Raw genomic sequence first — 25,775 nt, forward strand, 5'->3', positions numbered from 1 at the left:
ATTTTGGGGTGTTTCCATTTTGGGGTGATTATTAATAAAAGCCTACAAACTTTGAAATACACATATTTTAAATGTAGAGTGCAATGACTTTTAACAAATGTACACATCCTTTTAACCTCCAGTCTAATTAAGATATAGAACATTCCCATAACCCCTGTGAGTTCATTCCTATTTTTTTTTCCTAGTCAATCTCTAATCGTTATTTGGATTTCCATTACCAGTCCTTGTCCCAGAAGAACATATAAATAGAATCTCACAGTATGTGAAGAGCTGATATTCTCTTTACTCCAAGAAGAATACGTAAGCAACCGAAGGCTTTTAAGAGGGAAATTGGGACAATCTGATTTATATTTTAAACTATCGTTTTGGCTACTGTGCGAAGAATGATGAGTAGAAGATAACTTATGTATCCTTTTTCTTCCCATCTTGGGGGTGGTGGTGGTGCGGAATGTGGTTCAATAAAATTCCTGAGCAGACCAGGATTGACCGGCCAGCTTCAAATCTAATGGCAAAGCTGGATTCGGAATTGGGATCAGAGCACGCACGACACTGTTCCTGCAGTTCCCCGTTGTGCACGGCAGATGGCCCCCGAGCGCAGTCCCTAGCCCGCTTCGCAGAGCGCGCTGCTGCCTGGAGAGCCCCGCGCGGCCAGGCGACTCAGCGCCCAGGTTTCGGTGCGTGTGGAGGGTCGCGCCCTGCGACCCAGGTTTGCGCGGAAGTCGGCGGGCAACGACGATCTGCCCGGGGTGTCGCGCCCGGCTGCAGCCGCACTCCGGGTGGCCACCGACGCGTGTCCGCCGCCGACTCTCCGCAGAGGCATCTTAGGCGGGGAGAAGCTGAAGTTCTGCAGGACCCCCGTCCGCCCCGGGACAGTCCAGCCGCGGGGACTTTCTCCGGCTAGAGTGCGTGCGGTGGACCCGGCAGAAGGTGCCCGTGGGAGGCTACCCACGGGGAAAGCGGCCCACTGGGTTTAGAGACAAGGCAGCTTCTAAACTAGTCTTTGGAGAGAACTCGGCTGGAACGCAGAAGGGACAGCCCGGACTGGTGTTGAGTGTCGGGGAACCGACGGAGCGGGCTGCGTAGCTCCGGGGACGGGAGTGAAGCAATTAGTCTTGTTTGGGTGGAGAGTTGCCTAGGGAAACCGAACACTTAAGAGCCTCTTCTTTCCCCTCTCCAGCCTCCTCTTGGGTGCTGAAGTCACAACCCCAGCGAGTCCTCTCTCCTCCCACGCCTCCGTCTGCCTTCCAGACGGCGGGAGCCCAAGGCGCAGAGGGCCGGGAACGAGACGTCAGTGGAGGATGAAGAACTAGCCTTGGGACCCTTGGAAGATGAGGCAGACGCCCCTGCTGCAGCTGGCGTTACTTCTCTCCCTGCCCAGGAACCTGGGGGGGAAAGGGTGTCCGTCTCCGCCCTGCGAGTGTCACCAGGAAGATGACTTCAGAGTCACCTGCAAGGATATTCACCGTATCCCCAGCCTACCGCCCAGCACGCAGACTCTGTGAGTACCTGGGAGAGGAGAGGGGAGCATCGAGAGGCCAGGGACAGCTGCAAAGATGGCCAGAAGTGCACAAAAAGAGCGTGAGAGTAAGCCAAAGGGCTGTGTGTGTGTGTGTGTGTGTGTGTGCGCGCGCGCGCAGTGAGTAAAAACGCAACTGCCCAAACCTGGGATTGCTGCCATCCTAGTTACTCAAAACACGGGAAAAGCTAAAACCCTGGTGCAAGATGCAAGCGTGAGCTGCCCTTTCTCAAGAGCTGCTCTTCACTTAGCCCAGGCCTGGCTGAATCTTTCACTTCAGATATTAATAACACTAATAGCAACTCAAGAATTGACCTCTAGCACAGAGACCCTGTCTTTCAACTCTGAATTCCCCACACCTGGCATATGGCCTGGAACTCTTCTGGTGCGCAAGCAAAAGCTTGTTGAGTAAGTGAGCCAATGAATATGCAAGCCTCAGATGTTGTCCGTCCACCACTTCTTTAGAGACAGTTTTGAAGGGGGTAGAATTTCAAGTCATGGGAGAGAAACATGGCTCTGACAGTGGAGGGGAACTTGGAGCCATCGGTTTACAGTTCCACCAAATGTCGAGGAGAAAGGATAATGTTGGAGGAAGGCAAGGGACTAAGAGTCAGGAGACCGTTCTCTTCATGCCCCTCTCACCAGCTGGGAAAATAGGGGAGGTCATTTATTTGGGAAGACCCAAGTTTACCTCTGAGTAAAAGAGGGGCGTCAGTTAGGTGCATTCCGATGTCTGATGATGCAAGTGAGAGGATTCGCTGGATCACAAAGAGTAAGAACTTGATAAAGACAGTAGCAGGGAGAATCTGACCTTGAAAACAATGGGAGTAGGGGGAGGGGAGGGATGGTGTGCTGAAGAACGAAGTTATTCTGAGAAGAGACAGTGATGAAGAGTGTGGGTGAAAAGGCATGCCAGTTTAGACAGTGGCCACAGCCATCTGCAACAGTAGCAAAGTGATTTTCAAATCCTGGCGGGGAGGGGGGGGGGGCAGTAGAACTCTTGTCAAAGGAAAGCTTATGAGAGAAGTCAAATATGTAAAGCTAACCATTTTATTGTGCTTACTCCTGTCCTCAGCACTTTACACAAACTCACCAATTGACTCCTCACAAAATCCAACTGAGTAGGTAATTTTACTATTCTCGTTTTATAGATGGGGACACTGAGGCACAAAAAGCAAGGCCACTTGTTCAATGTCATGCAGTTAATCAGTTGTGGTGCCAAGATTTGAAATAGCTCCGAGCTGCACTCTTAAGCCCCCTGCCCTTAGATGAAAGCAGGTCTAACCCTGCCAGCTTTTCTCCAATATGGTCTTGAAAAAAAATAGAAAGGAGAGAAAAATGTGTAAGAACTTAGAAAAGTAAGAGTTGGGCAGGGGAAGAAAAAGGAACAGAAAGAAGGAGGGAAAGGAAAAAGAAAGAATGGGAGGGAGGGAGGAAAAGAAAGACTGTATCTGTGTTATAGTAGGCATTTCCTGCTGAAACAAAACAGACCTTAAACCCTGTTCTGGGTGGCAACCATTTTTCTGAATCTAGATGCTGTGTAACCATGGCTGGCTGTTTTACAAATTATTATGGTGCTGAGAGCATTTTTTCCTAAGCCTTAGTCTCTATCCATGTATTATGGTGCTGAAAAGTAAACAAGACTGTCCCTTTCTGCATTACCCATACACTTGCCGTGTGGTTCAGTAGATGGATGGGAGACAGTTTCACTGTTTGTGACTTCCACTGAAACGGTGGTTCTGAATCTTCTCTACTTCCCCCATCTAAGACAGCATGATTCACTCTTATTATAACAGTGATTCTAACTAGGTAGGAAGTAAGGGAGAGCTGATATTCCCACTCCCCAGTGGAACATTCTAGAATCTTTGATATGCAGGTAGTTTGAAGAAAAAAAAATGCTCCTCCTGATTGAGAATACTGATTTAAGGGAAATTAAATGAATCCAGCAGAATAAAATGAAAAATTTTAATGTTGGCATATAATTATAGATCATATCACCTCAGAACCAAGGATAGCAAGATGGACCCATTACTCTCATTCAGAGAATTGCCATTTGCTACCTGTGTGCTCAAGAGGACTACCCCTTCTTTGAATGAGGGTGGGGTTTGATTTTCATTTTGGATTTGTGTGGATTCTTCCGCAAGAAAGTGCCACCTTACCTTGCCTTGTCCTTTGACCTATCCACTTTCAGGTTCATGATGGTGACAATCACTACCTCACCCCCTCCAACTTCCTTCAACTCCAGTGGAGTGAAGGTTTGTCCATCACACACTTATATGCCTTCAGAAATGTTTCTTTTTTTTAATTTTTTAAGCTTATTTATTTTGAAACAGAACGAGAGCAGCAAAGGGGCAGAGAGAGGAGAGAGAGAGAGAGAGAGAGAAGGAACACTGTCAGTGCAGAGCCCTATGTGGGACTTGAACCCACAAACCATGAAATCATGACCTAAGCCAAAATCAAGAGCCAGATGCTTAACTGACTAAAGCACCCAGGCATCCCTCCCTTCAGAAATGTTTCTGAAGGAGCTGTTATAGCTACTGTTTTCAGGTTCTGGATTTTGCTTCCATTATTGCTAATTTGCATTCTGCATCTGTATCTGTGGCTCTAATTGATGGACTAGCCCACTATTTTCGAAGCTGAAGACACTCACAGATGTTGATCTTCAGGATTTTTGCCAGATCTGTGTTCCACCTGTGCTATTATACATTCAGTATCTTTAAGTATTTCACTTCTTTAACTGAAAGAAATTTATTTAGAAAGCTTATATTATGACTATAAATGGGAAATTAGCATAACTTGCTGTAATTAGGAGGTAACCCAGAAAGCTAAAAACATTGAAAACACAAATATAATTACATTCTAGGCTCAAGATTATTGCCTGTGAATGCTCTAAGCCTGAGGCTGACTTTCCCTTGTTAAAAGGGAAAAGGGATAGGGGCACCTGGGTGGCTCAGTTGATTAAGCATCTGACTGTTGATTTTGGCTCAGGTCATGATCTTCTAGTTCATGAGGTTAGGCTCCATGCACTGACTGTGCAGAGCCTGCTTAGGATTCTCCCTCTCTCTCTCTCTCTCTCTCTCTCTCTCTCTCTCTCTCTGCGTCTCCCCTGCTCTTGCTGCTTTCGCTCTCTCAAAATAAATTAAAATTAAAAAAAATTAAATTTAAATTAAATTTTAAAGGAAGGGAAGAGTGTAAGTGTTAGAGAAATATTCAAGAGGTACCAATTCAACATGCTGTCCTTGGTGGTATCAGAAGAATTGAAAAACCATGGAAAAAGGAATCACTTTTTCACTGTTATTCAATATTATTTAATGCCATGTGGGCATTCCACCTAAAATAATCTCACATCATACTTGGTTTCCACACTTAGGAAATTGTGCATTTATTCCATATTTCACAACTGTTTTAGTCACAATCAGTGGTCATAACCTGAATAGCATTTGATTTCCCACCTAAAAAGAAGCCCCCTGCTTTAGCACCCACATGCTTGCCAAATACAGAAATACTCTATGTCTTACAGAGATGGTGTCACTTCATGCTTCTGGGCTCCATGATTTATTATTCTTTTTTCTCCTCTGTGTGTGTGACTCAAGGTCTTTGATGGTAAGTAACAGAAAACCTGGTCTGTCTAGCTTAAGGAGGGACGAAATGTTCTGAAACAATAACATGTAATTTACGGAATCGTTGTAGAACCTGGCTTTTAAAACAAGCCAGAGCCCAGGGCAGCCAGGGAGTTGGAGCCACAGCCAACCATCTGGTTGGAACAACTCCACAGACAACACCATAACCACAGCCACTGGACATCTGTGGTGCTGGGCACCTAGTTCTGTAGCTGCTGGGCTGTCTGTGTACTGCTATCAGTAACATCTCAACCATTCCTGCCACTTTGAATCACCAGTCAGAAAGTGATATTCTAGATGGAAGCATCTGATTGTCTGCCGTAGGTTACCTGCTGTGTCCCAGCTGCTGGGGGGAGTAGGAGGAGGGAGGTCCCTTTTCCCCACTTTTGGTGTCTGTAGTAGGAGGTGAAGAACTGGGTCCTTCTAATAGTACACATATTAATGGGGCATTTTCCACCAAAGAGGGGCTATCTGCCCTCACCATTGCTCATCACTTCCTTCATCCTGCAAACGTTTATTAAGCACTGGCTACATTCCAGACATGTGCTAACGCTCTGGACTTGGCAGAGAACAACATCAACATGTCCCTGTCCTCAGGGGTCTTTACAATCTAGGGTGGAGCTGAATATCCATCAAATAATCTCATAAACATGCAATTATAATTGTGTAAGTGTGCTGAGAGTGTACTTGGTGGGAATGGGGGGTGGAAACTGACTTCAACTTGGGTTCAGGGAATGTTATGAGCTACATCCTAAGCTAGTAGGATCCTAAACTAGTAGGCATAAGGAGTTGCATGTGTGGAGGTAGAGGGTGAGGAAGTGGTGTTCCAGGGGATTGAATTACTCATTTGAAGAGCTTTGAAGAATTCTAACCTGAACAGTGAAAGAGTTGAGGGGCAACAATATACGTTGCTACTTTCTTTGTGACACAGTACAGGTCGAGGTGAATTCTGATGTCAGTTTTTCCTCCAATTCTCCAATTCTGGAGGCAGCTTTTGTGCCAACAACAACAAAAAAAATGACTTGTTAGGGGTAACTGTTTAAAAACAAATATTTGATTCATTAAAGTAATAAATGTAAAGACTAGTTCTTTTCTGAGTTTTCCATATATTTATTATTTTATTTGTAAATTTAATTATAATAATTACCTTAAGGAAGACATATTTTTTGATGGAAGACTTTATAATTTAATAATATTTTAATAAATAATTTAATAAAATAATAGTTTGAGTACAAACATAATACGTTTTCTTTTAAAGCACTTGAATGAGCTTTCCAAATACTTAGAAAAGTCTAGAAAGTCTATTAAATTAAGCTTTATTAGTACCAGGAATCCTAAGTTTTATAGACATCCCAGTGCTGTTTATAGGAGCAGGAGAGTAGAATGGTTAAGGGCACTCTCTCTGGAGTGAGATCATCATGGTTGAATGCCTTGGTCTACCATTTCTTCAGCATACTTTTGGAAATGTAGAGAAGGGAAAAACATTTTTCCTTCTATTCTTCTAAATCCTTGACTAGGACCCCTAGTAGCAACAATAAAGAAAATAGATTAACAGGAGAAAAGCACACATATTTACTTAAAATAAGTTTTATGTGACATGGAGTGAGGACACTGGCATCCTAGGTTCCTTATGGTTAGGGTTGCCCTATCTAGAAGGATTCTCCACTTATCCCTGTTATCCAGGTGTAATTAATAGCATTCCTTAACTCTCAATAAGGAAATGAAGACCCTGTTATCCAGGTGTAATTAATAGCATTCCTTAACTCTCAATAAGGAAATGAAGACCCAAAGAAGCGATTAACCTTGATTGTTTTTACATCGGGTTTGATAAAGAGTGGGAAGTCATGGAACAATGTGATAGGACAAAAACAGGGGGTGAGCTAAGTGTAGAAAACTGGGGAAAACAGCGAGTTTATTCCTTCAGATTCCTCTTGCCTTCCTTTCGTCTTTGCAGAAAAGGATACTCCTTTCCTCTGGGTATAGGGAAGGCACTTCCACACAGCGGGGGGCTTATGACCTGCTGTAGGAGAGGGTCAGATAGCCCTGTCTGCACTAGCAGTTTCTTAGATTTCTCCAGTTTAAAATATCCAAAGTGCCAAGATGCCACGTTTGGGGAGGGCATGCTCTGGGCACTATCAGGATTTGCTCTGTACCTCAGTTTCTTCATCTGTAAAATGAGGATAATAATAGTACCTGCCTCGTTGGATTGCTGGGAGGTATGAATGAGTTAATGGTATTAAAGGATAATTTTCAAAGAAAGGTAAAATCATGAGTCTCCTACAGCAATAAATTGAACACCTTAAAGATTTTATTTAACTCTGTTTGAGTTTCCTAAGGCTGCCATAACAGAGTACCCACAACTGGATGGCTTAAAACACCAGAAATTTATTCTCTCATATTTTTGGAAGCTAAAAGTCTGACATCAAGGTACTGACAAGGCTATGCTACCCTGGCAGGCTCAAGGAAAGAATCCTTCCTTGCTTCCTAACTTCTGATGCCTGCCTGCCATCCTTGGTTTTCCTTGGCTTGTAGCAGCCTGACGCCAGTCTTTGTCTCTTGAGTCATGACCTTCTTCTCTGTGTAAGTCTCTGTGTGTCCTCCACCCCTTCTTATAAGGAACCAGTCATGGGATTTAGGGTGCACGCTAATCCAAGATGATGTATACTTAACTAATTACACCTACAGAGACCCTATCTCCAAATAAGCTCACATTCTGAAGCTCAGGTGGTTGTGAATTTTGGGGGGACACTATTCAACCCACTACAGTGAAGAAACTGGTAAAATGTTGCAATTATGTTAAAAATCCACAAAATAGATTTATAGATGAGGAATATTGAAATGGACGTGCTAATGGAGGCAAAAGACTTCTTTCATAGTCAGGGGATGGGGGAAGTCAACTGAAGCTCTACCAGAAAGGACAGAATTTGCCATGTCTATAGACAGAATTATTTTGCATTGCTATCAATTATTTACAATCTACACAATTATGAAAGAGCTCCCATTGAATCAGACTCAGAATCCTGGAAGAATATGCTCTAGTCAATGCAAACTTTTCCAGTGAAGCACAATATCCCCTACGATACACACAGAACGCTTAGAACGGTTAATTTATTGACTCCCAGTAAACACTTTATAAGGAAATTCAGTAAAAAATAATTTCCATTTCAACTTAAATCACAGGTCAATATAAATTATTCAATTATACATTTTAAATTGAAATTGCAAGGCCAATCTATTAGATATTCCAATCAATAGACTGAGTTTAAATAACACAATACTCAAAATACCAAATATATATTGAGTATTCTTTTTTTATTTTTATTTTTTTAATGTCTATTTACTTTTGAGAGAGTCAGAGCACGAGCAGGAGAGGGGCAGCGAGAGAGAGGGAGACACAGAATTCGAAGCAGATTCCAGGCTCTGAGCTGTCAGCACAGAGCCCAACGCCAGGCCCAAACCCATGAGTAACCAGATCATGACCTAAGCTGCAATCAGACACTTAACCAACTGGGCAACCCAGGCATCCTATATTGAGTATTCTTAAATTCAACACAAATTAATATTATGGGTCTGACTTAGATTTTTATTTCTTTTTTTTTTTAATGTTTATTTATTTTGAGAGAGAGAGCATGAGCGGGGTAGGGTCAGAGAGAGAATGAGAGAAGAGAATCCCAAGCAGGCTCCACACAGCGCAGAGCCCGATGTGGGGCTCAGTCTCATGAACTGTGAGATCATGGCCTGAGCCAAAATCAATAGTCAGACACTTAACTGACTGAGCCACTCAGGGACCCCTCATTTCTATTTTTTCTAATGTTTATTTATTTATTCTTGAGAGAGAGAGAGAGAGAGAGAGAGACTGAGACCAAGCAGGGGAGGGGTAGAGAGAGAGGGAGACAGAATCCCAAGCAGGCTCCATGCTGTCAGTGCAGAGCCCAGTGTGGGGTTCGGACTCTGAAACTGTGAGATCACAACTTGAGCTGAAACCAAGAGTCGGACCCTTAACCAATTGAGCCACCCAGGCGCCCCCCTCCACATTTCTATTTTTAATTCTAAATTTTCCCAAATTAAAAGATGTTTATTCATTAAGCAAGCTGGGCTCTTCCCCCACCAGTTAAGAATACCAGTTCCTTATGGAAACGTCCACTGGCTTCCTAGGTTCCTTATGGTTAGGGTTGCCCTATCCAGAAGGAGCCTCCTCTTACATCTGTTATCCAGGTGTAATTAAGAGCATTCCCTTGACTCTCAAATTAGATTTTGGAGGATAAATTACTAATAGAACTTACTAATAGACCATTAAGTCCAGAGGCCCACGGGACATGCTGGGACATCCTGAGCCTTGTTTATTGTCACGTAACTGTCACGTTATAAGTCAATAACTTAAACAGGGTTGGTCTCTTGGTTTTGCCTAAATTCTGCAACCCCCACCTACATGGTAGTGAACTTCCTTCGTGGCTTCAACTGAATTTTGCATTTCCTTGGCTCTGTTAAGATACTTGTATCTTCCCCTCTGGCTTATTGCAGGAGCCACCAAACAGCTCTCCTGCATCCAGCCTTGCCCTCCACAGTCTATCCTTCACACAGCAGCCAGAGACATCTTTTAAAACGAATGTCAGGTCACGTCCGTCCTTTGCTCACAACGCTCCTCGGCTTCCTAGTTATCTCAAGATAAAAACCAGTGTCCTTACAGAGGCCCAAAAGGGCCTACATGATTCAGACCTTCTTTTTTTTTTCTTTTTCTATTTTATTACTCGTACTCATAATTGAACTTTTACTCCACTGGCCTCCTTGCTGTTCCTCATGTTTGTCAGGCTTTTCCACATTAGGTTCTTCCCTGTGTCTCAAACCTTATTTTCCCAGATGTTCCCATGGCTTATCCTCTCACCTCCTTCCAGTTTTTGTTCAAATGTTACCTTCTCAATAAGGCTTTCGTAATCACTCTACTTAACATTTAGCATTCCTGCTTTTAAAAAAAATTCCATAGAGCTTGGCACCTTCTAATATACGATATAATTTGTCTGTGTTTCTTATTTATATCTTTCCCCACAGGGCTAGGTTTTTGTGTTGGTTTGTTTTTGTGGTTTACTTTGTTCAGTTATGTATCCCAAGTGCCCAGAAAGAGCCTGGCATATGATTGGTAGTCATTACATACTGGTTTAATAAATGAATGCATGGATGAAGGTCTCCAGAGGCACCTTAATATCATGCCATCGGGTTCTTCACACCCTTTAATTCTTTTTCAGAGTCCTTGGGTTTATTGCCCTGTTAAGGTAGATGAAATTCTACTTTTGTTTAGTGTTTTTCCTGACCACCTGAGACACTAGTTTTTAGACATTAAAATGACATCTGCTGGGGCACCGCATGCCTCACCACCCATCTGATCCTATTTCACGATACAAAAACCATGTGAAAGATGCTCCTTTGAACAGCCACCTCCAAGAAACTGACTCTACCAGTGCTTCCTCAACTTTCCAAATGTAGCACCCCTAAGCAAGAGGAAAGTAGAAGAGAGCCCCAGGATATCTGGGACAACCTGAAGCAATCCAGAGCAAGCAGGACACTTCTTTGAAGTCTCTGGGTTTGTTATTTTTTATTTAGCTTCTAAAAAATGAGTGACAATTTTGAATTCTTTTCCATCATGTAGCTGTTTTTTGTGGGGCTTCACATGTAACTTTTCAGAGGATTCGCTTCTACCTTTAGGATAATGCAACTCTATATTTGAATATCCCAGTAATTTGACTCAAGTGATGGTGTACAGAATGGCAGTCACTGAAAGAGGCCAGTAAAGTACTTTAGAAGGCAGTGCTGTGTGTGCTTAAGAAGCCAGCCTCAACAGCCAGACCTGCTCTGCAGAGGCCAAGCCCACTCAGTCCTATTCTCAGATGCCTGGATCCAGAATGTCTAACTGTTTCACCTGTGTGAACAAACTCTGGCTATCCTGGAGTGTTTTCTTCTATTGGCTCTGATGAAGCAGTGGACAGAGAAAACTAATTCATAAAAACTTACCATATGTTGTTAAATGCGTGGATTGTATTTGGATTTATCAATTAATTGGAATAGTTTTTTCCCCCTTCCAGAACTGAGAAATCATTAATTTTAATTGATCCAACTATTTGATTACTTTAATGTTTTCTTATGGTACAAAGTATGTTAATTGTTACCTTAGAGATGAAGGTTTATTAACCAGAGATTCATGGGCTTCCTAGGAGCCCATGTGTATCCTCCTGGAAATCTGTGATTAAATGAAAATTTGTACATCAGGGCACGACTGAGAGAAACTATAACTTACCTCAGATTATTAAAGGTGTCCTTGAACCCCCACCCAAAAAAGTTAAGAAATTATATTCTGGAATAACTTGGCTTTTTTGTGTGTGACAGTATACATTTGGTATTAACCATGACTTAATCTTTTTATTGCATTACAAAGAACACTAAAACATATATTTAAAAAATAAGCAAAAACTTCTTGACCTTTGAGTGTGATTTTTTTTCTCCTGACTATATTGCTATGATTATTTTTTAATGCCTCACACTTAGCTCATCCTTTGAATAGGCTCTTCTCACAGAAGTTCACTAAGTGTGGCTATTCTTCAAGTCACTGTTTAAAAACAGATTTTATAAGTGTCTAATGCCTTATATCTGACATTAAATCCTTTCTACCTCTCCTGTTTCCATTCTCACTGAATCTGCTTGCTTAATTACTCTTTTGCCTTTTATTACTGCAATTAAGATATAGTTGAAGGAAATTTAAAGTATGAGTAAAAATGGTTCCATTTGTTCGGAGCTACAAATTAGATTTTACAGTGTTCCATTTTGATGTCAGACTCTCCTTACTTTCTTCATTTTTGTATGAATCCTTAAGAATATATAGGATGTCAGAAAATTTCAGAGCAAATCCTTTTCTTAGAATTACAAAGCAGACCTTTGTGATTTTTAAAGCATCTTATAAGTGTTCTCTTACATGTATTGACATGTAAATCTGCCCTGGCTTTTTCTGGTACAGCCCTATTTAAAATATCTTGCCATCAGAACATTCCAGAAATTCAAATATTTTCTCATCATTTTAGCTAAACTTTCCACACCCCTTTTGCACCTGGAAAGAGCTCCCTGCGTCCCAGTTTTTCTTTCAAAAACATGATCTCTCTATTTATATGATACATGAAGCTCTTGGCTAACATTTTTGCAGGCATTAGCTTAATTTTACCCACACCCGAGTATTATCATAATTACTCAACTCCAGAGAGGGACTGAAATTGTCTTTTCTTATTGCCAGCTACTGTCACTTTATATTTTGTTATTTCAATCTTTTTATGAGCTGGGAAACTAGAAGGCTAACTTTAGGGAAAGGATCTGTACATGACGATAAATAAATGATCTCAAGAGAGGGCACAAATGAGGGGCTCTCCTGTGACAGTCTTTAGTGAGCTTTGTGGCTGCTCTGTTTCTCTCTCAACACCCTTTCCAGTTATTTTTGGGTACATAGCCATGGTCCAAAGTTTGAGATGATAGGAAATCTTACTCTAGATAGGTGGCATTTTATTGTGGTTAGTGTTTCTTCCTTCCTTTCTTCTTTTTTTCTTTTTAACAAATATTTATTGATTACTTAATATTTGCAAGTACTACTCTAGATATGGAGAGATATAATAAAAGACCTCCTTGATCATACATTCTAGCAGGGGGGAAATAGCCAAAAATATTAGTAAGTAACACACATAGTATGTCAGATGGTGATGAGTATAATGGAGAAAAATAAAGGGAGGGACAGGGAGAAGGAAGGCTGGGGGTTGCATTTTAAGTGGTGAGAGAAGGCCTCACTGACAAAGTGACATTTGAGTAAAGACCTGAAGGAGCCCCCAAAACTAAGCCAGGCTGATATCTGGGGCTGGGGGGGAGAAAATTCTGAATAAGTGGAAAGACCCAGAGTCAGGGGGGGACATGGGAGGAACTTGCATAGTATGTTTGTAAGTGACAAGCAGAAAAATGTGCCTGAAGCAGAGAGGGTTGCAGGAAATGAGATCAGAGGAGTTATGGGGGACAGAGCACGTTGTACCTTGTAGGTCATTATAAGACACTAAAAATATGTAAATATAAATATATACCTTAAATAAGTATAAAATAATATAAATGCATACAAATACATACATGTATATTTTTTTTCTGAATGAGATAAATAGCTATTAAGGATGTTGAGCTCCACCCCCAAAATTGCATAAACTGATTTACATTTTCCTAGGAGCACCCAGGCTACTATATTTGTTAATCAAGTGAGAAATGACCATGGCTCCAACTGGCTTAATACCAGGGAAGGTGGTGAGAAATGGTTGAGTCCTGGATTTATGATGAAGGTAAAGTCAACAGGATTTCCTCACAGAGTGTGTGGAGTCTGAGTGAAAGAAAGGAGTCAGTAATGTCTTAGCCTGGATTCTCCAGAAAGCAGAGCCTGTGGAGAATTATCACTGGGGAGTGTGATTCCAAGGAGCAGAAGGGTGAGTTGGTGACATGAAGAAAGGAGGCAAGGAGAGTTTGCTGCTACTAGAGGCAAGTTGTTGTTGATCCCATATGGCCACCTGAGAATGCTATGCATCTTGGACCCTTGCTCTAGGAGGGAGGAAAGGGAAACTTTTATCCATGAGTTCTTATCCCCCTGCCCCCACCTTGTAGATTGGGGTGTTATCTCCACCAGCCTTCCAGGTTTCTTGTGCATGGATAATGATGGAGTGCTAGATGTTTACAGAAATGCCCCAGGGTGGAAGGTGAGGGGAACAGAGGCAGGGCTGAGGTACAGCTCTGTCAGGTTGCACCTGGATGAAGCTAGTCAGCACTCACATAGATCTGGAGGCTGTGGCGTGGCTAGAATAGGACAGGTAGGGCTGAGAGGATCTCAAGTGATGTATTAAGAGGTCTTTAATGCAATTCGCCCTATGAACCACTCAGATCTTGCCAAGCTTGCTTCCTTTCTTTCTTTCTTTTTCTTTTGCGTTTATTTATTATTGAGAGACAGAGAAAGAGTATTAGCAGGGGAGAGGCAGAGAGAGAGGGGGGACACAGAATCTGAAGCAGGCTTCAGGCTCTAAGCTATTAGCACAGAGCCTGACAGGGGGCTCAAACTCACAAACTGCGAGATCATGACCTGAGCCGAAGTCAGACACCCAACCGACTGGGCCACCCAGGAGGCCCTCTTTTTTTTTTTTTTAAGTTTATTTATTTATTTTGAGAGACAGAGACAGTGTGAGTCGAGAAGGAGTAGAGAGAAAGGGAGAGAGGATCCTAAGCAGGCTCCACACTGTCAGCACAGAGCCATATGCATCGTTCAAACTCATGAACCATGAAATCATGACCTGAGCCGAAACCAACCAACCAATCGACTGAGCCACCCAGGCTCCCCTTCCCAAGCTTTTAATTATGTCTGGCTCTCATACCAAAATATGGGACCTTCTGTTTTGTAAAAATAAAATGACCTTATGTCTTTTCTGAGATAGAGGGGGATACATCTCCAATCTGCCACAGAGCTCCCTTCAAAATGCAATCTTTGCAAAGACATAATGCAGGAGGGCTTGTGAAATAAGCAGAAGTCTCCTCTATTGTGGCTGATCCCAAGGTTGTAATTAATAGTCATATCTCTCCTCAACTCTGATTTTAGATTTCTCTCAGCACTGCCCAGACTTTGGCCTGTGGTTGCCTAGAAGAAGGACCCAGACTTTCAACTCCAAGGGTTTTAAACCCTTAGCTATATTTGCCCTATTTCACCATTATCACTGGTCACAGAAGAACCAAGACATGTCCCAGATAAATCCCTGGGTTCTAGACATACTCCTCACTGCTGCTGATGTAAAGCAGCAACCATAGCTTCTCATGGTTCTTTTATTCCTATCAGGAGAGAAACTCCTACGTTTGCCCATTCATCTACTGGTATCATGAGCCCAAATAACCAGGTGATCATTATAGCATAAGGCCCTTACTTGGAGGAAGTAGTCTTTACACCCAAAAACTAGGACCTCTGGCAGGAACAGAGACAGGCAGTTCAAATTCTGAATGTAGGTCACTGTGATGGTGAGAAGGGTCAATCCTACCAACACCTCTAGGTCCTCATACCCATGTATTCTAGCTACATGGGTACTGGCATATATTGGCTATTGGTTCAGCATGTACACTTCACTGAGGTGGATCCCCAACCGTCCAGGCTTTGTCCCAAGTTGGAACCTTAGCTGATCCTTTAATGGGTCATTTCACTATTCTGCTAGGCAATCTGCTTCTGCATGATTAAAGACATAGTCAGACTAGTGGATATGATGGTCATGTGCCCTTTACTGTACCTTCTCTCCCATGAAATGGGTCTCTTGGTTGAGTGTTGTGCTATTGTAGTGTTGTGCAACAAGTTGGTTCTTGCAGAACTCTGTAGGACCTCATACTGGTAGATCAGGCAAGCTATAAGCCTTCGAATAGTGACCCTAGTGGAGGCAGTGAGGTCAGGGAAGGCAGACTCAAAGCCAAAGTCACAATTCTTTTTAAAATGAATTACTACTTTTGACAAGTAGAAAGGGTCCAGTGTAATCAAACTACCACCAATTGGCTAGCTGTTCTTTTGGAGGAAATTTGCCTTATCAAAGGTGCAGTGTAGGGTTCTACTACTGGTAGTTTTGGTTATTCAAAGAGGCAGTATCTTTACTAGATTTGATGAAAACGAACCTGTGCTTGGCTTCCATCCCTGCCACCATGACCATTTCATTCACACCCACTCTACCAGCACTGCAGTTGACATCCATAGAATGAGTCATCCTACCCACCTGGTTGTTGAAAGTCACCTCTGAAGGGACACTGAGAAAATTTCCTTCGAGGGATCCAGCCTCCCTTTCAATCAGTGGATTTCTGGTTTCAGAGATATTAAGGTTTTTCTTTTAAACATGTGCATCATAAATTGGAGAAATTGTTACTTTTGATGTAGTGCAAACACAGAACTAGAGTGAAGAATTTGCCATAACATTAATTTTTAGATTTAGGTTAATGCCTTGATGCCAGAAAAATAAACTCTGAGCTATAATTACAAAAGCATCTAGTTCTTTAGAGCATTTGGATTACTGAAAATTGCCATAATGGTTATCTCTTATGAATTATTAATCTGTTATTCTATTACATAATAACTGCTTGAGCTATAATATGAATTAAATGTGTTTTGTGCACTGCCTTAAAAATCTGTTGCCATTGTTATTTTTTTGTTTGTTTAATTACATACTGTGTCAACTGTGTGTCCAGCCCCATGCTATGTGTTTTCACATATGGTATCTCACTTGGGACTCACAACAGCTTTGTTTGACTCCACTTTAGATGAGGAATCTGAGACCCAGAAATGTGGTCTCTCTTATCTTTTATCTCACAGCCAGTAAATGAAAGAGCATTCAAACTCAGGTCCTCTAGCTTCAAATCCAAGGCCCTCTTTCCATAGTAGCTATCTTCCTAAATCTGGTCTCTTCCCTTCCCTTGTGTTTCTTCCCTTCCCTCCCCTTCCCCAATTGACATAAAATTCATATAATGTGCCATTCACTGGTATTTAGTACATGCACAGTGTTGTACAACCATCACCTCTAGTTCCAAACTAATTTCATCATCTCTAAAGGAGATCCCTACTGATTAACCAGTCACTCCCCATTCTCCTTCTCCTCATACCCCCTGGCAACCACTAATCTGATTTCTGTCTCCATGGATTTACCTATTCTGGACATTTTATATAAATGCAATCATACAACATGTGACCTTTGTGCCTGGCTTCTTTAACTTAGCATAATGTTTTTACATTTCAACCACACTGCAGGGAAAGAGTGTGGGCCATCAGACAAGTGGCCTGATAGGAAAACAGGTGTAAACAGGCCAAGCTTTATGTAATTTCAGGACTTTTCAGCCAGGTTCATTTCTAACACCCTAGTGTAGAGAGCAGTCCCACTCCATGTCTCAATGCCTTACACCTCAGAGATGATCATTAGAATGCCAAAAATGTTCATAGTTATTCTCGAAGGCTTAGAGCTACAAAACTACTTTCCCACATCAAAAGGTTTTGAGAGTACCTGTTTGGTGAAGGAGAGTGTTTCTAACCAGCGGGCTGAGCAACACCATGCGCTTATGCCTTCTGGATCCCATGGAATCTTAGTCAACACTTCTAGAAAGAAGTGACTTAATAGCAATGCATGAACCATTATCTGTAACTTATACCCTTTTAAGAGCCAATACTTATGCAGAGGGTTTTTCTGTGTTATAGGCAAGGTGCAGAACTTAAACAATGTCCCATTTGTAATGGTATTTATTATAATAATATTGGGGGTGCCTGGGTGGCTCAGTGGGTTAAGTATCTGACTCTTGATTTTGACTCAGGTCCTGATCTCACAATTTGTGAGATTGAGCCCTGTCAGTGCAGAGCCTGCTTGGGATTCTCTCTCTCCCACCCCCCCCCCCCCCCGCCTCAAAATAAATAAACACCAAAAAAAATAATATTGGCTTCTCTATCTTATATCTCCATTTAAAAATTTAACCAATAGGGGTGCCTGGGTGGCTCAGTTGGTTGAGCGTACAACTTTGGCTCTGGTGGTGATCTTGCAGTTTGTGGGTTACAGCCCCGCTTCAGCTCTCTGCTATCAGTGTGGAGCCTGCTTCAGATCCCTGTCCCTCTCTCTCTGCCCCTCCCCCCTCACTCTCTTTCTCTCAAAAATAAATAAACATTAAAAAAATGTAACCAATATGCCAATAAAGGAAATTTGCTAAGAATAAAAAAAGGTTAAATGAAAGAAGTAGATTATTATTTCCCTTAGGTTTACTGGAGCTTACTTCTCAGCTGTTTCTTCCCTCCCCACTCTGGAACTTGGAGACAGAAGACGTGTAGTCAAATCCTAGCTCTCCACCAACTCACTGTGTGGAAGAATCTATTTGCTCAACTCACAGGATGAACAAACTAGTAAGATCTGTTATGCCCACATCATGGAGTAGTCATAAGGATCATGTGAGGTAATGCTATGAGTGTGTATGTGAAATACCTAGTAAACCAGAATAAAGCCTGATCGAAGTTAACTGTTATCACTAATGCAGTAGTGGGCATGAGAGCCTGTGAGAGCTGGTCTGATTTAACCCTCAGTGTGAGTATTATATTGATTTGGAGAGGGCATGCTTCCACACAGGGACCATTCAGCAGCTGTTGGGCTTGAGGATCGTGTGGCTTTATTTATTTTTTTTTTAACTTTTTTTTTCAACGTTTATTTATTTTTGGGACAGAGAGAGACAGAGCATGAACGGGGGAGGGGCAGAGAGAGAGGGAGACACAGAATCGGAAGCAGGCTCCAGGCTCTGAGCCATCAGCCCAGAGCCTGACGCGGGGCTCCAACTCACGGACTGCGAGATCGTGACCTGGCTGAAGTCAGACGCTTAACCGACTGCGCCACCCAGGCGCCCCTCGTGTGGCTTTATTAAGACCAAACACTTGTCCACTGTGCAAAAAGCACATTTTAAATATTTATAAGATTGCTTATCTTCTTCCAGAGATATTTGTCCCTGGGGAGTTACTGTTAGGGTAAAGGGTAAAGTGACTGAAATTCTAACCATGGATGGGAGTTCTCTGTCCTATTAGGGCCCATAAATCTGTAAGGATCTAACTGTTCTATGGCAGAATTTGGCTGACAAGCCTATTAGGGTTTCCAGACTCTCCAGATGCCCCTATTTAATGCTTGGCTGGCCTTCTTACGTAGCATAACCAAGTTCTCATTTCACAACCATCCCGAATCCCTGGAATCTAAAACAACAAAGCCAGAAGCTCTGAAATGTATGCTATGAAGCATGAAACACTCTATTAAGGTTCTGTCTGCTTCAGTTCTGTGTGACAATAGAAGTTTTAATGTACTTATGAAGAACTCCTTTTACTCATAAGAAACTTACTTTATAGAAAGTATATATCTCAGGATCAAAAAACTCAGTGGCTTGCAGGGGCTACTCTTTCTTTTCACATTATATCCAGTATCTTCATTTTCAATAGCAAGAGGGAGGGGAAATCTCTTGAATGAGAGAAGTCATCGTGAAGAGTACAGGATGGAAGTTTCCCACTGAATAAGGAAATTACTGGTGAACATTTTAGCAAGGTACTTTTCATCCTTCTGTGTTCTTATCTTTGTATCTGTTAAATGAAACCATAGGATGGTTCTGTCCTACTTCGGAGAACCGTTGTGAAGACCAGGGAAGTAATTGTTCAAGTGTACAAGGTGATCTTTTTTATTCAGGGAGCTTTCTCATTCAGCAGAAAAAGAATATGTGAGAGGGGTGATGCTTTATCAGATATTTTGAGAAACACAGACTTATCATGCAGGGATTTTTAAAAGAATGAGACTGTAAAAACAAACAAAACAACAAAATAAAGCAATTTAAAAGCATCTACACCCATCCTTTCCCCTCTACTCTTCTAACAATGCAAGCAGACTATCGTCCACCTGCATCCATGCTCCCTGCTCTCCTCACCCTAATTTGACCTTTCCTGTCTCCTCTCCCATATTCTTCCCACCGTTATCTAAACACACTCCAGTCTCTTTCTACTAAAACAAAATCCCGCCATAGTTCTCACATCTCAGTCCATCCGCCACTGCTGCTTCCCTAGCTGCCTCCTTCCCTTTGCAGCTGAACATTCATTAAGACTTTTCTCAAATTGTTCTTTTGACGTTTTTACTTCCATTCATTCTTTAACTTACTGCAATCTGGCTTCTGCTCCCATTACTCAATTGAAAAGGCTCTTGCCAAAGTCACTAACAACCTTTGCTGCAAAATCCAGTGGACATTTTTAGATCCTTTTTTGGATTGAACCAATGGTAGCTTTTGTAGTGATGATCACTTCCCGCTGTTTCCCCACATCACACTCTTTGACTGCCTGGTGCCACAAAGTGCATCTCTGATCAGCACGTAAGGGAGCGCTACTGTTGCACAAGTTACTGGTATCTCATACTGAGATATGAGCCAATTAGGAGTGCTAGCTGCACTCCTTCCCTCTTAACAGCAAGTGAGTTCTTTTTTAATATATATATGTGTGTGTATATATATATATATATATATATATATATATATATATATTTGAGTATAGTTCTTGAATTAAGTAACGTTGTAGGCTACAAAGTTAATATCCAGAAATTGGTAACATTTCTATGTACTAATAATGAAGTAGCAGAAAGAGAAATTAAGAAAACAATTCCATTTACAATTATGCTAAAAAGAATAAAATACCTAGAAGTAAACTTAACCAAGGAGGTAAAGGACCTGAACTCTGAAAATTGTAAAACATTGATGAAAGAAATTGAAAATGACACAAACAAAAGGATAGATATTCCATGTTCATGGATCGAAAGAATCAACATTGTTAAAATGTCCATACTACCCAAAGCAACCTACAGATTCAATGGAAGTGCGTCTTGAATAGAGTGCTCACCTCCATGCTTGTTGCAACCCTTGTGATGTGATCAACTTCCTCATACACATTTGGAAAACAGAGCATCCAGGATTTCAGTGGATCTGTCTTCCTGCGGGAAATTTAGACGACAGGTTATGGGGATGAACTACAGCCCTGTTGCTGCAGTTGATGTCAGGACCACAATTGGTGCTTCCGTTTCTCTCCACTGCCCATTCTAAATTCCCCTCATACTCAGCTTTAACCTCTGCTGGCCTCGATGACTTATCTGCTGGTATAATCCAAGCTCTTATTCCTGAGGGATCTGAACCCATGGTAACTATACTCCTTTCAGGCAGGAGTTGCTGGAATTGTTCATTTTAGTTACAATTGAGCAAGTGCTAAGGCATGTTCAAGTGGATTAAATGAATTCCACATATATACATATATTCCTCCCTACCGTCATTGGGTCACAGCAGACTTACCTCTTCGCACTGATCAGGATCAGTTACTCCTACCAAAATACTAACTCCTCCTTTAGTCTACTGATCCCTGCACATAAAAAGTCCAAAACTCCCAGGTGAAAATCATAGCTTATAGTTTCCTGCAGAGCCTAGAATTATGGGGATTGGAAACACAAAATTCCTAAGTGGGTCATTGGGTATAAAGGCAACTGAGGCCACTCCTGCTTTTGCCCCTTGATTTCAAGACCCACACATTCTTCCGAATGGGACACAACATCCAAATAGAAATTTGTGATTTGCTATGATGATACCACACCATGGCAGAGTATTGCCAACAAGTTATGCCTTTGGCAGGCTATTCCATTGCTTTGTAAAACCAATTACTCCTGGGTTATGTGGTACTTGATATGACCAGTGGATCCCATGACCACGAGCTTACCTCCCTATCTCTTTTTCTGTGAAATAGGTCTCATGGTCAGATGCTGTGTTGTACGAGATTGTATACCTGGATCAGATACTTTAAAATCTTCCAGATAGCGGTGCTTGGCTGAGGCTGTAGAGGCAGGAAAGGTGAATAGTTACCAAGAATACGTGTAACTACTATGACATACCACTGGTCCTTCCAGGAAGAAAGGCCTCACTGTGATCAATTTGCAACAGTGTTGTACCCTCAAGAAATAGTGCCACATTGAGCTCGCTTGCTAACTGGTTGGACTTTCAATGGTGGAAAGAAATCAGCCTTGCTTATTGGGGGCCCATGCTATTAACATGTGGTCTCCACCCTCTTAATGTGCTAGTGGTGCTAGTTCTGGGGTGGCCAGTGACAAAGACTAGGTATTCTTAACTGATCAAGTCATTTTGCCTTAGTTACTCAATGGTTATTCTCTGGTGACTGCTTATTGCTGGTCAATATCTGATACAAAGATCTTCACATTTTATGCCTACACCCATATATTCATACTCATGCATCTGGCCCAGACATTTTTTCTTACAATCTTCTAGCTTTTCTCTTCCCAGGTTCTGACCGGCTGGCCAATCCTTTTGCTCTTGATTCCATATATATTCTTATTTTTCCATGAAATCTACCCATTGGGAAGATTTTCCCTTGCTGCTGTCTTTCAAGGCCCCCTCCATGTGCAGCTCATGTCCATTTTGGGTGGATATACTTAACCAACATCTATATACCAAACCAAATGATCCACTAACCAAGCTCTGGCTTTTGTCTTCTACCTTTAGCTGCTCATATGGGACAATTCATACAGCCATAGCCATGAACCAAGGAAGGGACAGTGATGTAATTTTGTAGTTGACTTGGAGGGCTAGGATATCAGTTCATACAGTTTACTCATGCTTTGTAGTCCTTAGGTTCCCTCCAAGGCAGCTACTGTTAGTAGTTTCTTGAAGATCCATCAAGACACAAATTACATAGTTTTAATACATGTTTCAATTGATTTTAATGCAGCTGGTCCATCAAACTTGGGGAGCCTTTGATCTTGTCCAACCCCCCCCCCCCAATCTTTCTTGAAATTCTTTCTTCCCTTGACATCCTTTATGCTGGTTGCCACCATTTCTGATAGTCTTAACTCTTCTTGGTTCATGCCACTTACTTCTTCTAACTCCTAAACATGGGCATTCCCTAAGGTGTTCCCTTTGGTCTTTTTTTCTGTCTATATTTTCTTCTTTGACAATCCCTCTCAGACCTATGAGTTACTTAGAAAATATACACATATCTCAATCTCTTGTTCCAACATTTCAAGCTAGTCACAAACCAATATTCTTCTACTACTTACACATTTCTATGTGGCTGTCTGGAAGGGCCTCAAATTCAACGTCAAAACAAATTCATTTTCTTATCAAAGAAAATGCTCATCCTTCTCTCTTTCCTCTTGTCCTATCACCCTTGACTCCCTCTCTACCTGTCTATTGTTATTATACCTCTGAGATGTTCGACACTTTCATTCTCTGTACTTAAGTTTTATTTATGTTACAGGATTTTGCACACTAGTTTCACTCCTTTGCCCACTGCTCACAGGCCTGTTGAGGGCACTGCATCTTATTGATTTCTGTGTTCTCAGCACCTCATTCACTGCCTGGAGCATAGTAAGTGTTCTATACACATGTTAAGTCAAAGAATACATGGTAAAGCTCAAACTTAATGCAATAGCTTGGATCTTCCATTTTCTACTTTACCAGTCTCTTAAATGTAGACACCCATCTACCCCTTCAACCAGACTGAACTATTCATTGCTCTTCCTGCATGAGACATATACTTTCCCTTTATATTCCTTTGAGTATATTTTTCCTCATGCTTAAAATGCCCATTTGTCCCCTACCTGCCCATCAAAATCCTACAAATCCACCAAGCTCATATACCTCCTTCTTCATAAAAGCTTCCCAAGTCTCTAAAGTTCTGGTTCCCACAGCACTTGGATTCAGAGAACACACCTATCATACAGAACTGATTGGAGTCATCCTTCTCCTAGACTAAATTTATAAAAGCAAAGGATTTTAGATGTGGAGAGGACTTTTGAGGTTATTTAACACAACCTTGTATTTTACAGCTGAGAGAACAGAGGCCCAAAGAGAATAAATGTCTCGCTCAGAAGTAAATGTCAGCCAGTGTCTGGCAGAGCTAGACCTAGAAAGTCACTCTTCTGAATCCCCTGGAGCTATGCTGCCTATACAATTTTTCTATCTTCTCTTCTAGAATATTAGTGCCCAAAGTCAAAGACTGAGTTCTGTTCAGCTTTGCCTCACTTATAATTACTAAACTAGTGCTTTGCATACAGGAGGTTCACAAAATTATCCTGGATTAAAATGAATGCTTAATGTGCTAGTTAACAGATACTTTTAGCCAACAGCCATCCTATCCTGGGTTTCCCAGTAAACAGTCTGAGCCGGAGGTTACTTGCTGATGTGAGAATGAGGAAAAGGAGAAACAGGCAGAACCAGGCTTTAGGGCAGTTCATAAGAAGGAGTTTGCATACTCCCTCCACTTCCTGTTTCCCACTGATCAGAATTGCCCTCCGCACCCCATTCCCACCCACACTTTCAGTTTTGACCTTTGGCCCTACAGTGGCTCTTTGGAAAGCCATGCCCTATTGAAAGGCTGCTGATTTGAGTCAGACTAGAAGGTGTACATGAGATGAGTCCAACAAAGTATCCTAAACCCCAGCCCATTACAACTGCTACTTTGGTAGTTTTTGAAGCACTTTGATACTAGCAACACAAAATTGATGGCAGTTTTCTTTAAACATGATGTGGTTTTGGAGTGGTAGTAGGGGTCCGGAGCTGACGGCCAAGAAAGAATTCTTGCGACATCTTTGGTACAAAAAAGTGATTTTTTTTTTTTTTAAAGCACAGGGACAGGACCTGTGGGCAGAAAGACCTGCCCCTGGATTATGAGGGTGATATTAGATACTTGGGAGTTGGGGGAGGTAAAGAAAAGGCGAAGTTTCCAAAAGGACTTTCATATGCTAAAGAAGACTTACAGGATGTGGGAAGTCTAGCTATTGTCAAGCTAAGGCTGTTTTTTCCCCCTCTAGTAAGGCATTAACTTTAAGACAGTAGGGAGTTCCTGGAGAGATAATTATATTTCAGCCTGCCTCAAGTATTTGTCAATGGGCTGCAGGTTACAAAGAAATTTAATTTTATTTGCTATTTTCTTCTTGCTTTTGCTCCCCACATCACTATGAAGGGGAGGGTAATGTTGGGGCTCCAGGAAACAGAGTCTGTAGGTTTCTGGAGATTAGGTTATTGATAAGATGTTTTGTTTTTTTTTTTGTAATTTACTAAGACATTGGTAAAGTGATGGAGACTCATATCCTGCAGAACCATGATCTCTATCAGTTATTTGTTTTTCCCTTTCCTTTATTCTTGGGCAGCCAGGAGTGCCTAAGGAATATCACACATATCCCACCTGGGGATGATGGGGGGGCAGGTTTGGAAGGTGTCAGCTTGCCTTATGCTCCCTCATCAGACAGAGGCCTGAAACAGGAATAACTTTTAAATGTTTTATACAAGTAAACAGTGATGTTCATGAATAAGAAGACTTACAGATTGAACAAGTCCTCATTTTTCTCTTAATCGTAATTAAGAATTGGCAAATGCATACATAGCTCATAAAAATTAGCTTGCTGTGAGCAAGCTCTATGCTTCCAATGCTCACGTGAACTCCGTGCTCATAGGGATGAAGAACCAGCTGGTGGTTTTGCGAGTGGCTGGTTCCCTGCAGAAGAGCAAAGAAGTAATGAAGGCCATGCAGAGTCTTGTGAAGATCCCAGAAATCCAGGCCACCATGAGGGAGCTATCCAAAGAGATGATGAAGGCTGGCATCATAGAAGAAATGTTAGAAGATACTTTTGAAAGCATGGATGATCAGGAAGAAATGGAAAAAGCAGCAGAAATGGAAATTGACAAAATTCTGTTTGAAATCACAACAGGTGCCTTGGGCAAAGCACCTAGTAAAGTGACCGATGCCTTTCCGGAGCCCAGACCTTCAGGAGCGACGGCTGCATCAGAAGATGAGAAGGAAGAAGAGGCCCTGGAGGCCATGCAGTCCCATCTTGCCACACTCCGCAGCTAGTGGCTGCTCAGCTAGGCCCTCGGGTTCTTTCGTGGCCCACCTACTGGGAGTGGGCACACTCCTCTGAAGCAGTCACCATGTTATGTATCTCTTGCACTACACCTCTGAATCAGGCACTTTTATTCTGAGAAGGTTCTCTGCTAATATCACTTCACTTGGCAGAGGTTTTGGGATCTCAACAGGACTGTTCTTGAGAGGT

At 41.9% G+C, this 25,775-nt stretch overlaps 2 protein-coding genes across 6 annotated transcripts in view; both read left to right on the plus strand.

Annotated features, from left to right (window-relative positions):
* The first annotated feature begins 641 nt into the window (after window positions 1-641).
* Window positions 642-25,775, plus strand: part of TSHR (thyroid stimulating hormone receptor) — a 156,595-nt gene continuing 131,461 nt past the window's right edge. For 2 of the 5 annotated variants that reach the window (XM_053224792.1, XM_027066338.2), the window contains exons 1-2: window positions 642-902; window positions 1,178-1,498. In XM_053224792.1, the coding sequence (XP_053080767.1) occupies window positions 1,329-1,498 (170 nt within the window). In that variant the 5' untranslated portion in view covers window positions 642-902; window positions 1,178-1,328. Of the gene's footprint in view, window positions 903-1,177; window positions 1,499-25,775 lie in introns of those variants that run through there. The other 3 variants (XM_015081771.3, XM_027066340.2, XM_027066341.2) reach the window with 2 other exon arrangements.
* On the plus strand, window positions 1,554-25,771 carry LOC106983576 (charged multivesicular body protein 3-like). Its single transcript, XM_053223424.1, has 3 exons — window positions 1,554-1,584; window positions 20,787-20,863; window positions 25,124-25,771. Exons 1-3 carry the CDS (start codon window positions 1,554-1,556, stop codon window positions 25,574-25,576), a joined length of 561 nt encoding a protein of 186 aa, XP_053079399.1. The 3' UTR covers window positions 25,577-25,771.

The sequence above is a fragment of the Acinonyx jubatus genome, chromosome B3 (genome assembly GCF_027475565.1).
Source record: "Acinonyx jubatus isolate Ajub_Pintada_27869175 chromosome B3, VMU_Ajub_asm_v1.0, whole genome shotgun sequence".
NCBI classification, from domain to species: domain Eukaryota; kingdom Metazoa; phylum Chordata; class Mammalia; order Carnivora; family Felidae; genus Acinonyx; species Acinonyx jubatus.

What these genes read in the sequence shown, in the direction of transcription:
- LOC106983576 (XM_053223424.1), top strand. Translation starts at nt 1,554, where the DNA reads ATGGCCAGAAGTGCACAAAAAGAGCGTGAGA. An exon ending in TGCACAAAAAGAGCGTGAGA is followed by an intron (nt 1,585 to 20,786) that starts GTAAGCCAAAGG and finishes CCTCATACTCAG; the next exon opens with CTTTAACCTCTGCTGGCCTC. An exon ending in CTGAGGGATCTGAACCCATG is followed by an intron (nt 20,864 to 25,123) that starts GTAACTATACTC and finishes CATAAAAATTAG; the next exon opens with CTTGCTGTGAGCAAGCTCTA.